This window comes from Halyomorpha halys, unplaced genomic scaffold (assembly GCF_000696795.3).
Source record: "Halyomorpha halys isolate HHAL.00 unplaced genomic scaffold, Hhal_1.1 Scaffold1697.1, whole genome shotgun sequence".
Classification (NCBI taxonomy): Eukaryota; Metazoa; Arthropoda; class Insecta; order Hemiptera; family Pentatomidae; genus Halyomorpha; species Halyomorpha halys.
In genome coordinates, this window is record NW_027115501.1 from 85,371 (window position 1) to 102,836 (window position 17,466).

General features: G+C 29.3%; 1 protein-coding gene across 8 annotated transcripts in view; it reads left to right on the forward strand.

The window, feature by feature from the left end:
- The window catches only part of LOC106690386 (large neutral amino acids transporter small subunit 2), a gene marked incomplete at its 5' end in the record, with an annotated part of 72,152 nt that overhangs the window by 41,478 nt on the left and 13,208 nt on the right, over positions 1-17,466 (forward strand). For all 8 annotated transcript variants that reach the window (XR_010844862.1, XM_067052543.1, XM_067052545.1 and 5 more), the window contains 4 exon segments: positions 2,350-2,443; positions 9,923-9,967; positions 11,758-11,881; positions 16,778-16,881. Coding sequence is in view for 7 of the 8 variants with exons in the window: in XM_067052543.1 (XP_066908644.1) it covers positions 2,350-2,443; positions 9,923-9,967; positions 11,758-11,881; positions 16,778-16,881 (367 nt within the window).

Consider the following 17,466-nt stretch of genomic DNA (forward strand, 5'->3'; position numbering starts at 1 on the left):
TATATATAAAAAAGTGAATGGATTCAAAGGAAACGTTTTGACGTTTCGAGCAACAATAAATATAATCCGTATGTTATTAGAACTATTCATGTTTATAACTATGGTTACTAATAAATAGTTTTTCTGCTATTTATGTACCTTTTTTTGACCACCACCTGTACCATCTTAAATAATATATAATATATGATAATAATATATAAAAAATAAACACTTAAATAATATATAAATAAATACAAATGGAAGGGGGTGAAGTTTTTGTATTTTTCGCCATAAGCAATGAAGCTAATCTTCAAAATGATGAAGTCACTGCTTGGAGTATTTGAAGAGATACAGCTTCCGAAAAAAAAAAACTCCTTTTAGAAATATTATAAAGGATATAACGATACAGATAATATATGATCATTAAATACAATATGAATGGCTTCAGATTTAAGGAAAGAAATATGTCAATAATTGGTTAACCATTATAGTTGAACCGATTCGGTGTCAAGGTATTCACCTGCTCCCAAAAAAAAAAAAAAAATATTGAAAAAATTAAGAAATCCTGCTATACCTGTTTTGATATTCTTAATATGTGGGCTATCTGAAACTATGGCTATGATTTCGGTTCAAGGGCAGTGCTAATTATTTAAGCTAATAAACAAGATATTAATTTAAACCTCTATCAATTACATTCATTCGGAACACTGCTCATCACTTAAACAGTTTTAAAATTTGGATTGAGACAGTGGCTTTAATTGTACCCAAAATTTATATTTTTGTCTTCTTAACCAGGGCCTAATTCATGAAAGGTAAATCATTTATCACTATGAGGTTGAGTGAATCCAGTTAAAGGCAATCGTTGTATTAAAAGAAAATACAACTTTTAACATAGCGCGCTTCTCTCTCCCCATCCACTGTGCTTTTTCTATATATTCTCCGATGTTTCAAAGATAAAAAAAAAAGCATTGTCTATAGAGGTTAATTAACAAGAACATTGGATTTGTATTTAATTATTTAAATTTTAAAAGGAAAGAAGTAAGTCATGACTAATTGTTAATAAAATGTAGTTCAAGACCTACTATATTTTATAATAACTTTACTTAAGTAATTATTATTAAACTATATTTTCATTTTTAAGCAGTGTTGTAACAAAAATAAATTAAAAAGAATATGGTTTATATTTTATATAAACCAATACACTCTTGTTATCATTATATAATAGTAACTTTTCATCATATTGCTGGTCTGGAAGTATAATGACACAACTGTAAACTGTGGGTTCAAGAATACATTTACTTGATGTTTGCTAGTCGGCATAATTGTACTTCAAAATTCGCCAAGGAAGAAGATAAACAAATATTTTTTATTATGTCATTATTCTTACGGAGCAGCGATATTTTAATTTATATATCATTGTTTTGCATTACTTGTGGCTCATCAGATAAAAAAGATTTTGTTTTGATTTGGTTTTATTACAAGATAGTGATGTTGAACTTCCCCTACTGTGGTTATCCCACGGACTGTCTCAAAGCTAGGTGTTGTCGCAAAATAACCCCAGTGTGTTGTACAGTCTATGGAATACGTCAATGAAGATAAAAAAAAAACCTGAGCTATTTAACCTAATGAGAAATAATTCACTTGCTTAATCAATTCTTTAGAAGTAGAGAGAATGAAAGAAAAAAAAGTTGAGACCTCTAAAAAGCACTCAAGCAAATTTATACTCTAATTTTTAACACTCTAACACAATTTGGAGACGCTTGAGAGGAGCGCGAAACCCTGAAGTCCTTAAAACGTTCCTTTGAACGTAATGAACAATTTACTGAACTTCAAACCCATATTAATGGTGTTATCCTAGTAATAAACCTTAATACCCACATTTAGTGGGGGGAGGGGCCTTGAAATTGATACAAAATACATTCCTACCCCAAGATGCTATTTGTAGTCTGTTGGCACCAGTTCGAATCAGACCTTGGTGGGTTAACTTTTTTTCAAATGAAAAGTTGATCCATCCACTGTAGTTAGGTTGGTTACCTGTAGATAACCTCCTATATGTCAGAAATTACCAGGCAGGGAGTAAAAAAAATATATATACTCCTGCCCGTTGGCATTCGTTACAATGGTGGTTTACTATTTTCGGGAATACGACAAACAAAACTTTTTTTTTGTCAGATGTGCCTCTACTAAAGTAAAGCAGCAACATTAGTATTATTGAAAAAAATAAAACGCTCAGTAGGATATGGCCCATTGCATTATTTTGCCCGGTGTCCCTAATGACTCGTAATCTTTTTTTATATTAACATAAGTTATACGATTCTCTTTTTTATTTTTATTAAAAAATTATTATTTTAATATTCTCTTCCTTTGCAGGTCAGACCCAGTACTTCACCTTTGACAACTCAAAGACGGAGGTGACGTCACTAGCGTTGTCCTTCTACTCCGGGCTGTTCGCCTACAATGGATGGTATGTTGCCTTCTGATAGTTTTCTTCTATTAGAGTTCCTATAATATAGTAATGTCTGCAGAGTCTTGCATCAGTCAGTCCTAGAGCTGCTCATTGTGTTCGCTGCCAAGGCCGTCTCAGTTCTAATGATATATTTAGTCATATATTCAATTCATAAAAAAAAAATTGTGGTGAAAATAAAGTAATTGACGGTGGAAATACAATAGAAAGCACACGAATTGACGGATAATGCTAAATAAAGTTTTTTTAATGTGTTGAGCTAGAACATAATAAATGAAAATTACTAGTACATAAAGCAAAAACAATCTTCACTGTGGCAAACTTCCCCGCTCTAATTTTCAAAATGTGCTTTCGGTTGACAAATTAACTTACTCCAATTTCATCAGAATATTAATCTTAATGTTGTTAAAAAATTAAAATATTTTAACATATATCTTTTGCAAAAGTGTAGCAGAATTGTAAAAACATAACAGTTTACTAAAATTTACACTCTGCTCTTAACCATATATGCAATGCTAAATAGTTATAGAATCAATTTTGGAATACTAAGAATGATTTTATCGAGTTAGCTATCTTGTCAACTAAAAGGTTCATGCATACGTTAAGTGGAATTACATTTATTTAAAAAATAAAAGGCACTGTGCATGCGCTCGCCAGTTAATAATCAACAAAAATAACCTAATTAATAGGTTTCTTCATTATTTATAACCTTCTACAATTTAATATATTACATATTATTTTTTTCTATAATCCTTGGCTTTCCAACGGTATATAGTAAGTCTATATTATTACTGTTATTTCAGGAAATGTGTTTTCAACTTAAAAATTTTGTTTGCCTTTTATCACCGTAAATTAATTATCGAGTCCTTTCATAATCCATATTTATCTATTTTGCATTAATAATTTTAAAAAAATTTGAGTTGGTTAATTATTTCAAATAAACAATATTAAAGATACTTCAGAGGAAGGTTTTTAAAAATCGTCATGGAAGCCCTGTCAGACTGTTATAATGGGGACAAAACATATTTGATATTTAAGACCTGTTAGTTTTTCTTTGGTTTACCAAGTTTAATTAAAATCGTTAAAGGCAGTTTTGAGAGAATCCTAAAAAAGTGTACATACGATTGTATAAAGTGGCACTTACTATTGTTCGATTTTAACAAAAAACTTATTGAAACACACCATGCATACTCCTTTCCTAAATGTATCATTTAGTTTTTTACGACTTTTTAGGTAGGCTGCTCACATAAACAGACCACTTTGCGAAACTCGGTTATTTTGACTTAAAAGACCTCATAACGTATATTTCTATCAAATAGCCGAATTCGAAATTTGTACTATCGTAATAATTCCCCGTACTACATATTCCATACATAGTTCAATGAAGGTAATAAACTATAATGATATTATTTGTATTCAAAATAATAACCAAGACGACCGTTAGGCTTGTATATCCCTAAAAAGTTTGTTATCCCTACTTCTATGTTTTGGGGTTTGGACATAGTGGCGATTCGTTGATAGTCTAACAGGGTTTCACAAAATAAAATAAAATTGTGAAAGTGGTTGCATTCTCTCTGGAAATCAATGTTTTTACACTTAGTTACGTGAACTATTTTAAGAGGGGAAGTAGGTCTTTGATTTCAACTTTTCTTTTTAGCGACAAGCTAGAAAACACAAGTGGTTTAAGTTCTGAAACTGCCACTGACATCGTATCAATATTTAATTATATCGCATTACAAAATAAGTCAACTATTATGTGACCGGGTTTTCATTCAACACAATTAAATATGGTGTTAGTGTCGTGGAACTAGCCATAAGATGTCAATACATTTTATGGTAGTTTTAATACGTTTTATTTAGTTGAGTTTTACGTCAATACAAAACTCCTTTTTACATTTCCTCTTCTAATTTTCATACTTTGGTCTACTTATAAGTGACTTTTTGCGATTTTCGAAAATAAACTGAAGGAATTTTTAATTTAATACATATTAATCATAACGAGTGTTTGAAGGCTTTATTAAATTCAAAATTAGTTAAACACTTTTGTAGATTTTTTACGAACATTCAGTGTTTGTTGAATATTCAGTTGTTAAAAGAAAACACATATATATTATTTGACCGTTTTTTTGAATGGTCCGTAAATTTATTTTTGACATTTTAATTGATCATTTTTAAACCAATATAGTTAATTAGCTTGATAATTTTTCATTAAAGTGATCTCTGGTTTGTGCCTTGCTTTAGGCATTATTTGGCTTTCATAGTTTTTAGAAAGAGTGCAGACATGTAGCTTGATGAAGAGTGATAGTTCTAAAAGTGTTAATGTTCTAAGTTAAAACCCCTTTAGGAAAACGGATTCATTTATCCTACGTATTTTAAACCGAGGGCAAGAGTTCGCTGACCATAGCTAATATTATTTAACAACAAACACTGCTGAAAATGCTATTGCTCAGCAAAAAACAGTTTATTTCTATTCAACAAACAATATAATTGAAAATTTTTAAGAAACTCTACAATATTCCTCTAAAGTTTATTTTATTTTATTTTATTTTTTTAAAACGGTTTTCATTGTTAAAATATTTAAAGAAATTATGAATAAATAAAGGATATAAATAGAAATACCCACTTCTGATGGGAAAATTCCAGACAAAATTGGATAACGGTTTCATTATCTTTTGTTTAAGTCTTGTATTCTTGACAGGAACAAAATTTATATGCGTTTTTCTTACCTGAAGAGAGTTAAGTTACGTTCTGACAGCACTAAGCATTCAGTAGGGCCAACCCTTTTGAGGAAGTAAGTCTACGATACTACCTTTGGAATACGTCCAATTCAGTATAAAATAAAACCTTGTGATATTTGGATTAAGATATGATGATATTGAAACTTATAACTACATAGTGATAACATAAGTTTATTGGTTTATATAAAATATTTTTTTATTTATTGATAGATGTTACAATCTGCCACACAGTTGTGGGCAATAGGTAATAGTGATGAATGATCTCATACATACTAAAATAAAATAAATTAAATAAATGACCAAAAAAAAAAATCTCTTAAAATATATACAAACAGAAAAATAAACAAAATGAACATAATCAAACTATCTGTATGAAAAATAAATAAATAAAATAAAATAATGATACAATAATATAGCCTCTAGTCACATTTACATTCTAATATACAATATTTACACAATCGACCTGAGGATCCCTGAGCCCACTCTATCCCCCACGTATGAGGGGTAGAGCAGAGCTCAAAAGATCCCATCGCATCCCTCTCGGTTATATGAAATATAACACTTTTTTTCAAAATTCTATCGAAAAAACATGCCCAGGTGGAGTGTTATATCATTTTACAGTCAATTTTATAGTAATAAATTTATTTGAATCAAATCCGTTCTTAAATGAATTTAAGCCATTTTTATTTTTTAATAATAACTTTTTTTTTCCGATCCCTCTAAAACAGAAAAAAACATTAAATTAATAGGTTGCATTACGAATGGTTACGTAATTCAAATTGAATATTACCTTTTTAAATCCATGGTATTTGAAGGTGAAATACTCATCTTGTTGTTTTGATGTGCCCGTTACTTATGAATACTATTAAAAAATATCCGGATTTTTGTTTGATAATAATAATGTTTAATAATAATAACACCTTTCAGTCACTTATGAAAGCAATAAAATGAATGAAATCATGGAAGTGAGATACAAATTTTTTTAAAAATCGGGTGTTTCAGTAAAGGAACAAATATGGTGAAACAAATTGTCTTATTCATCAATAATAGAAGAAATATATTTTATATTTCGTGAAAACCATCTAATCATTAAACAAAAAATTTGAAATTCAGGGAGCTGCAACTGAAAAATGTATTTTCATAGCAGAATTAAAAAAAAAAAAAATCCTACATAATACTAGAAAATATAAATTATTATATACAATGTCCTGCTTAACATCCCAATTTACCATGCCCCATCCATTTACCGTCGCTTTTGAGTGACGGGTGTAAATTCGTGGACGTAGTAATGTAAAGAAAAAATATACAACGTTGTGAAAGTCTTTTCCTTTGTGGAAATTATTGCAAAAGCTGCAATTTTGAAGGTTCTCACCCTCTCCCCTTCTTATGACCTCTAAGATGTAAAAATACTAAGAACATTGTTAATTAGTATTTTCACTACTGCGAATAATTTTTGCCATAAGTTTAGCTGTAAATATATTCATACGTATTTGTGTTTTTGTTGATCTTTTGAGGGGGTAAATCTTAATTTGTATTCTGTACATTTTAATATCGAACCGTCAAAACAATATAGTTGTTTTATAATTGACTTAACCTCAAGACCTTCAAAAATACACATCATTAACAATTAAGAAAAAAGAATTCTCAAAGTCATGTAAACATATCGATATTGACTTTAAGAACGTCTGCTCAATGGAAAGCGACTAGATTTAACAAGTTTAACAAAACTTAAGAAGTCCCAAGGACGGTTTAAACTCAGTTAATTTTTAGGAAATTCGACTTACCTATTTTTTCACGACCGTCACAGAAATATAAATCTTACTTCGATTGAAAAGACTTTGTATGTTTGTATTACGAACTAACAATTTATTTTCCATTCTTTTTAAACCGATAGTCATTTAAGACTAAATATTTAATCCAATCTAGTCCGATTTGAAAAATTCTCGCTTGGCGTAAAAACAGTTTACTGTAACAGTCCCTTATAATTAGTTTTTGCATGCATACAAAAAAGTACTGTCATTTAGTAGAAGCTTATGAATGGGACTGAAATTTGGAGTGAAAAATGTCAAGGAATTCAAAAACTGTCATGGTTCGTAAAGCTATAAAAATAAATTTTAAGGTATCGTACGTCGCTTTCTGTTATAAGGATGAATTTAACAAACTGAAAATTTTCGTATTTCTTTATTGTGTATTATTTTTTAGTAGATTAGTAATTAATACTGTAGGTTCTCAAAAATATAAAAATATTTTGTTTTTCACCCATAAACAATTGTCCAGATTTGGTAAAGTACAAAAGATAGTCTTCTGAAAATTATTAGATTTGCCCTTTTTACCTAATACTAACACAATAATAATTTCTATAACCTGGTAACAGAGTAAAAAAAAAATGTTTCAAATTGAAATAAATCTTTGAAATATTATATGCAATATTTCAATATATTTATATAATTATACAAAGGATAATTAGATAATATCGGACCGAATCATATCTGCAGTGTAAATTATAATGCTTGTAATTTCATTACTTTTTAATTCGTATTTGCGAAATGTATAATAAATAATAATGCTAAGTAATTTCAGAAAATTATTAATAATAATTGATAATGAACATATTTGTATTTTAAGGATGTATTAAGTATACAAATACTGAGATGCAGAGAGACAGAGGGTAAGGTAGAGTGGGCAGAATGGCTGAAGGTTGGACAGTCCATTCTCCAAGTTTCTTGGACAGTCTGCCGCACAAATCCTGTAGTCCGACCTCTTAAATATTTCAGTTTGTAAGCTTGATCAAACTGCTTTCTGTTTATGTTTTATATTTATCATGAATTATTTTATGTTGACTGTTTCAATCAAATAGTCTGTTTAGTTTTGCCGGAATGCTACTGGTTTTTTTTATATTGGACATGATAAGTCAAGAAAAAAATTATTAATAATTTGCTTAGCGAAAAATAATCTTATTTTGAGACTTTTTATTCACAAGTATTTGATCGCATATTTCATTGCATTAACATTTCGTAGTTCTCCTTTGTCCTCAGAAGATCTGATTTTTTCATCTATATATTAATTATTTCTGCCTTGCTATGTGCAGTAAATAACAATACTATCGTCGCTGAAGAAGTGATACATCGTTAAGAAATAAGCATTACTTAGAAAATAAGTATTCCATTTAAAAAAAAAATAATGCATTTTAGAAATATCTAGACGATAGAAAATCAAGAGATGCCTATAAAATTCTATCTAATATTAAGGCAATTATATTTTGCTACCTCTCTGACGAAACTATATACGATTTTTATGGGCCCTTAGGAGGTGTTAAAGCCACCTCAAATTGACGATGGATTTCTAAAGGAAAGCTTTAAAATAGAACAAAAACATAACAAATTGGCTCGGATTATAAACATTTATTTTGCTAAGCTAACAATTGAAAAAAATAATATCAAATCAAAATAAACATTCAGAAATAAAATAAAGAACAAAATTAAAATAAAAGTTTCTTTGAAGATAAAATCGAATGAAATGAAAGAATAATCAAAATTAATAAAAATAAAATAAATTACTGCCGGATGAACTCTGATGGGTCAGAGACGAGATTGGCCCAGAAGAGAATATTATCCGTTTCGAAAAATCAAAGATTTTTTTAAGTACGATTGTTCATTTGTTGGTGGGTCCAAGTCAAAACAATTTACGCAGAAAGGGTCTAGTGAAGATATTTGGTGAACTACACAAAGGCCACAGGGCCCGTAGATTGTTGTATTGTTGCTAGGCAAAAAAATCCTTACTGTCTAAATTATAGCATATAAACATTACAATACAAGTACAACTTCTTGTAAAATAAAACACACTTCTAGCAAAAATACAAAATAAAAACAAAAATGTATTTAAATGATAAAAAAACTAGAAATATTTACAAATTAAATTAAATATAGCGTTAATATGAGGCATTAATAATTTAAATAATTTGTTTAAAAAATCAGGTATGCTGAAGACGTTGTGTTACTCCCAAAAATATGTAAAATTTTAAATATTTATTGTTCCCTTTTATTAGATTCGTATCAATGTCTTTGATACAAATTTAATAAGGATGTTTTTTTTTTTAAATTGAGTTGACCAAAATCAGAAAAAATGAGTTAGAGTTGAAGTACAATTGGAGTTCTGGCAATGGTCAGATTCTCCACTCAAGTTGAGTGTTTGCGGCTTTAGCGCACTTGCTCAGCCTCCACTGGCTCATTACCAGTGATGCGGCGAGAGGGATGCGCTGGGATCTCTCGAGCTCTGCTCTACCCCTCACACGTGGGGGATAGAGTGGGCTCAGGGATCCTCAGGTCGATTCTGTAAATATTGTATATATTATTTTATCATTATGTTATTTTATTTATTTATTTTTTTCATACAGATAGTCTGAGTATGTTCATCTTGTCTATTCTTTTGTTTGTATATATTTTAAGAGAGTTTTTTTATTTTATTTTTTTTTTATTTTAGTATGTATGAGATCATTACATATTACCTATTGCCCACAACTGTGTGGCAGATTGTAATATCTATCAATAAATAAATCTATCTATCTATCAAAAAAAAAAAAAAGAGTTGAAGTAAGAAATATTAAACGGAATAAATACTTTGTTCTGTCACTGTACTATGAAAAAAGTAACTACAAGAATAATTATAATATCTGATCACCTCCAACCACCACCTCCTTGTTATTGATTCAAGTTATCATATTATCAAAGTATTTTTATTACAGGAACTACCTGAATTTTATTATAGAAGAGTTGAAGGACCCTACGAAGTAAGTACATTTTAAAATATTTATTGTTCTTATATATAATTTATAGTAATAATTAACATACTAATAAATAAACTATTTATAACTCGTTAATTACACTAGTTTAGAAATTTAGAAAATTTCAAATGAAATTATTTTCCTTTTTCTATTCTCTGAGAGCTTGCGAGGTACAAACTTGGATATGGCAAAACAGTTATTTAAATATCATGTAATTATACCTTCCGTGTTGAATTACAAAACGCTCTGAGAACTCCTTAACTCGGGATTTCCCACCAACATCAAATTTGCATTAAGAATTTTGCCTTTAATCTTCTTCTCAGAATACTCGTTTTCCTTCTTTAAAATTTGAAGTTTCCTATTTAGAAATACTATTTATTATTGTGTCTATTCCATCTCATTGTAACTTAAATAGGTTTACTTATTTTTGGCGTTAATTCTCTCACCTTATGTGATAATTTTAGATTAAACACCATCCTTCATGAATTTGAACTTTTAAACATGATAAAAAATACATAATAATAATATAATATAAGCAAGGTATTTTGACCTAAGTTTGATATCACGAAAATAGAAATAAAATAGAAAGGCTTATTATTAATAACATTAATATCATTTTAAAAACAGTTGATTTCTTTTAAACTTTTTACAATAGAAGGGCCTTCAAAAAAAAAAAAAACACAATAGGTTCAATACGTGCTGAAAATATCCATGTTTACTCATTTACCCAAATTTCAGGGCGGTGGTTTATAGCAAGTGGTACCTTTAACGCGAAGCACTATTTTGGTGTCTTGTCTAAGCACAACAAAATTAGGGAATTTGATTGTTCAAGAGCCCAGCAGAAAAAAAAAAATTCCTTCGCCCCAATTTTTGATTACTTTTATGGAATCTATTTGTAGTTACTTGTTAAAATTGTTGACTCAACCAACCATAGTTGAGGAAATGAAAAATGGTGACTTTTACAAAACATTACAAAAAAGGATTTTTTCATTCGGAGCTCTATGTCTTTAAAACTACCTACAATACCAAAAAACTTAATAAAGCACCATTTTAAGTGGAGTAAATTTGTTAAATTATGAGCTCTAAAAGAGCTATTTCATTCAGTAGTTCCCGGTTTTTCAAAAACCAACATTTTTCAAATTACGAAATATTAATTTTTTTGTGCATTTATTTTAGCAAATATCATGCAAAATATTATTACAACGTATTATTATTATATATTAGCTCTCAGTAGAGTAGTAGCACGAGTGGAATTTGCTGTTTCCATCATATCCACCAAAATAAATTCGTAAAGTAGTTTATTTCTGTAATTTTGGGAAACATTGTCACTAAATTTTAAAAACTGTATCCGAGTACTATTGAACGTAAAGAGCTCTAATAAAGTTCTTATTTTAGAAAATTTACTAATGGGCTTTGAAGTTGTTTAATGCTGTAGATAGTTTTAAGGATATTGAGCTCCGAATGAAAAATGAGCGAAAATTTACTTTTTTCTGAAATGAAATAAACTTAAATCAATATTTACTTTTTAATGACTACCATTTGTATAGTTTAGGTAAAAATTAAAGCTTTTTTTAACTGCAAATAACGTGTTATTTTTTCTTAACTTGAAAGAAGACAAAAATGAATTTTTTTTAAACTTCTGGAACAACCTCCATTCTTTATTCGTAACTCGCCCACAAACTGGGATGATAGTTAAATCTCTGAATCTTTTTGAATTTCATCACGAAAGGATTAAGATGTCTTTATTTTTTTTTTTTAATTTTGATTGTTTAGTTATGTTACTTACTATTCAACAGAAACCTACCAAGGGCCATCGCCATATCTTGTTCCCTCTGCACCCTGGTCTACGTCATGGCCAACGTTGCATTCTACACCACACTTTCCCCGAGAGAAGTCCTCGAATCCGAAGCTGTTGCAGTGGTGAGTGGGATATACTTTTAGTAAACAAAACAATTAGTAACAATTCAAATTATTTAATTTTTAAAATAATGAGGATAAGAATATTGAATCTGTTGATAGTTAAAGAGAGAACTACAAATTTTGTTATAATTTTTATTATTTTTTCCACTCCACGTTTCAGTTTCCACCCGCAGAGGCACTACAATTGGGTGCTACAAATTCGATTGTGTCAAATGCTTTAAATATTTAGAATCGATAATCAAGAATCCTTGGGAAATATACTGACAACTAAAAAGTAAGACTGAAAACTGAAGCTAGAATTTGAAACTAACCACTTCAAAATCAAATGGAATACTAAAGAGCTGGAGGCGTAGTGGGAATCCAAGTTAAAAACAGTAACGATGAACTTTTTTTTATATAAATAAAATTTATTCTAGAGAGATTTTTTTAATAATTACTCAAGAATACTTATATTTGTATATAAATTTCTACCTTTACAGTAGCATATTGTATGTTATTTTAGTACCATTTGTTATTTTCTTCTTATACTATTTCTTTTCTGTTCCTTTTTTTTTTTTTTTTTTTACTACATTATTTGTTTTATTTGGTATTATGTTTTCACATCTGACGAAGGCCTGAAATTTAAGTTGTCTTGACGTGTTTTACAATATTTAGCCTATCTCATATTTGTCTATTCTTAGCTATAAATTTATTTAGGAAAAAATAATTTTTTATACTTAGCTATATGTGTCTAATACGGAAATTCTTGGTCAAGCCTTCATTTTTATGAAATTAAAGTCGAAATAAGCGAAGTTGAGTCAAAATATGCACCTAAAATTAAAACCGTGCAATTCAGCACAAAGTAGTATATGTATAGCACAAGAGTAAAACATGTATTGAGTTTCAATATATTATTCCATAAATCGTGAATCGGATAGATAGGTTCAAAACAAGTTACACAACAGAATGCAATATTCAATAATACGAAAATCCAGACTCCACGTATGATTTTCTAACAGCCCTGTTGCTTCGGAGTGATTTTGGTTTGTATTCACCTCCACCACGATAGCGGCAATTACCGAGCCGAAATAAAAATAAATTAGCTCGTATCATGGATCATTTAAAAGTTTATTAATTGATATTGATGTGGAGCAATTATTCATTAGGTTTTTTCAAAAATCACAAACAAATTTGTTAATGATTTAATTGATAACTAAAAGATTTAATTCCACGAAAATCCGGTATCAAATTATAACTGACCTTCACATAAATTTGTACATTCATATACATTGTATAATTTAATACTTTATAATTTTTTTGTACTGCCCATAAGTCTATTATTTTAATGAGAAATGGATTGGGTATTATTCTCGGATGAGAATATTTTCATTGGATATTTGCTTTGATAAACTGTTCCTTAGAGTTGAGCCGGACGACCTTGCACCGTGCGCTCGAGTTGAACAGATATTTCTGCTGCGTTGGTATTTACTCGTACTACCTAAGGCCAGCAACGGGACTAGACATAGCACGGTTTAAAAGTCTCATTTGCAACGTACTTTCTCTTAAATTATTAGCATATAATGAATTGATATAGCAGCGTAATTAGGATGCAATGAACCAATTACTGGTGTAACCTCTCCGTGTAACAATAATCAATTTTCGTCCATTAGTGTTTTTTTTTTTTAATATAGCCGCTTAGGTTGAATGTAATTATTGACTTTATTACGAAATACTATTTATGCTAGTTTTTCATCTTGTAATTAATGGATTTAATTTTCTTTTTTGTATTTTAAGTTATTACATCAACTTAAGTTGTATGACAGTAGACAAAAAAAAACTCCTTTACTTTGAAAAATACTTGCAATGTTTAGAACGTTTTATTTCGGCACATTAAGCATGAACAAACAAATATTAGCAAATTGTGTGCTCTGAAAAACAATTGTGGTATATACATTGGTCGGAATAAATTCCTCACACCATTTCTAAAGGGTACGTAATATCTTCGTTTATAATTTGCTATTTATTTTCAAAGTTTGAAATGAAATTTTATTATTTTTGTTCTTTAATAAATTTGATTTTTCGTTTGAGAATGAAATTTACAGATGGAGCAGTAGTTGAAATATATGCGTGTCCTGATAAGTGTCTACCAAGTACTAAAGATCTGTCACATAACATCAATAGACTAAAACTTTTCTTTATTGTTATACTACAGTGTTAATCTACGAATTATTATAATGCATACAATTATATAATAAATATGTATCTGTTTAAAAAAGCCAGGTATCCTTTTATTGCCATAGGGGGTGACAATAGATAGAACTGCTACCCCGCCTCGTTTATACCTGGAGAGTAACACCACTGGCCAATGCGCTTTTAACACTTGTCCCACCTCCTCATGTGAGATATGTGTTACATTTTTAAGCATATACTCATACATAACTTAAGCTTAATACCCTTTCCTTCATGTTAATGTTATAATATTAATTAAATGCAGTTAAAATAATTTATTAATTAAATTTAAATTTAGTGAAATGTTTTTAAACATAAAACAAATAATTTAAAAATATTTTTTATTAGTTGACCACGAACTTTGACTGGCGAAAAGACTTTCTGTTTTTAGGCCTTCTATAATAAATATTTTAAAGTTATGGTGTGGGATTTAAAAAGAAGTTTTATTAAGCTTAAAAAATAAATAAATGAAACAGGACACCTGTGGCTCTCTCCATTTTAGTATCTGACAATTTCTTCATCAAATCATTCGCATCACTCAGCCATTAAATTGAATTATTAGGCTTTGCTGCGTGTTCCTATTAAAATGATAAAGATGAATCGTTAGGTATACTCTTTATTATTCTAAACAACAATGTTTAGATTTGAACATAAAACAACAGATTCAACTAATATTCAGTTTTTTTTTTAGACATACCAAAAACATACCTAGTTAATTAATTGATCGTATGGCGAGAGGTTTCAAATGGGTTTGCCACTAAAACAAATGTAAAATAATGATACATTAAATGATTATGAGAGATAGTTGACCGTGGATGACTTATACAAGGAGAAGATGGTTGGGGGTGCGGTCAAAATAAAACACAAATAAGTTGGTGTAACTTATTTAATCTAGAGTTGCTAGCCTTCAACAGGGCTAAGAACAGAACAAGATAACAAGCAATGAGTATAGAAAATATAAACAGAATGACATAAAGTGAATAATCTTACAGAATGGAATTAATAAAATGAAGTGATGAGAGAAGTGGAAAATAAAATGTATACATAGGTAATTGAATAAGTAGGTAAAATAACATAATTAAGGAAATAAAATAAAAATGAAGTTATATAATGCAAAGAAATCTGAATATATTAGTTATTAATAATTGAAAAATTAAAATATGGAAAGAAAAATAAATGTTGATAATAATTTCGGCAGTGGCAAACCCATTTCACAGTCTGTTTGCTAACGTCAACTACTGCCGCTGAAGACATTAACAATCTTGCCACCACAAGGCAAGACAGACAAGTTATGTCTACTGGTACAGTTGTATGCAGAATTAGAAAACCTTATTTTAAGTGACTTTTCCTCCATAACACAAAATCTAACCATTTCACGAACATTAAGTTATATTTTGAAAAAGCAGGCACAATTCTCAGTAGTTCATGATTAAGTAATTTTTTCGGGCTTTGAATTTTTATGAGAATAGTAATGACAAACGCATGAAGAATCCAACCGTCTACACAGGAAAGGAATATGATATGAAGGCACATTGTAAGTCTTATTATAATAATATTATAAATTTGAAGTTAAGATTAACGTTTATAATATTAATTAGAGATATATATTGATTAGTGCAGATTTCACTTCCTAAAATCTCAATTATAAAAAGTCATAATTTCGAACTGCAATAATTCTTACCTACTTAGTGCCATAGTACCTTCTCTAGTACGCCGCGCTGGAGTACTTTTAATTATGGTTTAAAATTATGGAAAAGATATTAGAATGATGGAATAAAGAGTAAGTGAGGGAATGAAGGAAAAACGTCTGGACGTACAAATTATGAAGAAAATGGTCAATGGAAAATGGTTGAATGCTTTCGAAACAAACATTGATTGAGAGCTTTAGCATATATTATATTATTTTATGTTATATTATATTATTTAGCATCTTGAGAGCTTTCGAAACAAAATCATTGTGTTGATGAGGCATATTTTTTTATGACTGACTTATTGAGTTTGTGAATTGTAGATCTACAACGAATTTTCAAATTGCCTTACCTAAGGGGGCGTGGTGAGGGAGTGAAAAAAAAAGTTTTTAATTTCTTATTTAATACTTACAAATCTATTTTGGAAGTAAAATATAGCTTCCATAGTAGAAAAAAAGAAAGTGGAATAGTTTATATTTTTGTTTAATGGCTGGCACTCACATTAGAGGTAGAAAGTGGACAAGACTTAAGGAAGGAACTTACCAGTGAAATGTTATTGGATTTAAATCTTGCTTTAGGGTTGGGGGCAAAGCAGCCTTAGACTACAATTAGCCTTAGACACAGTTGAGCGAGTTTTTTTTTATTAGAATCTATGTACACAAAAAATGTAACTACAATAAAGTTATTATAAATTAAATTAGAATATTTTATTCCTTTCTTCATTCCTGTCTTGTAGTTTTGTGCTGAACAAAGAGACTTATAGTTGAGTTAAAGTTTTTTTCTTTTATGTACTTTATAAAAAAAATATGAAGGTTCGAATAAATATTAGTTTAAGATCCAGATAGTTTTGATCCGAAGATAAGTTGGTAAGATGTTATGATGAGGTCTCTTATCAGTTGACAATTAGATGTTTGAATAAACTAGTTAAATGTATTAGCAAAATATAATTTACAAGGTTGTATAAAATATTGATGGATTGCTTTTGTTTGCTTTCTCTTAGACTTTCGCTAACAAGCTCTTCGGATCTGTCGCTTGGACCATCCCCGTCTTCGTTGCCATGTCAACTTTCGGAGCTGTCAACGGAATATTGCTCACTTCTTCGAGGTAATCATAATTTTTGCATATTTATTGTTTTAATTACTTAAATATTTATTTATTTATTATTTTAATTAATTTATTGAAAAAAAATTAGATAACAGATTTTACAGCCTCATTTTGATACAAAATAATTGTTTTTATTTATCAACCCATTAAGAAACACAGTAACTGGTCCATCTTTTTTGACTTCGGCTTTTCGAAATTAATTCAATATTAGATATTAAAAATAATGAATGGAACATAACATGAAACTATCATTTAAGATATTTTTAAATAAAAAAACAGTTGTTTTTAAGAATAAACTTAAAGTACATAATCTAGTCTTGGAGGAGGCAAGCTTGTAGGAAAAGTGAAGGCAAAAAGGCGGGCCTTAAACTGAACTCTAGGAATGTGCCAGAGGAGTAGGAGCCAATAAATGGCTTGCCTTTCGTTTCAGTTTAGCTGAGAGCTCCTCTCTTATCCTCTGAAGGAGCCACACTCCTGAGTCTACCGTAGGGATGCTTTTCATATTTTACCTTTTTATTTGAGTTTTCCTTAAAAATATTTAAACCTTTTTAACTCTATTTTTAAGTTTTTTTCGGCTATATTATA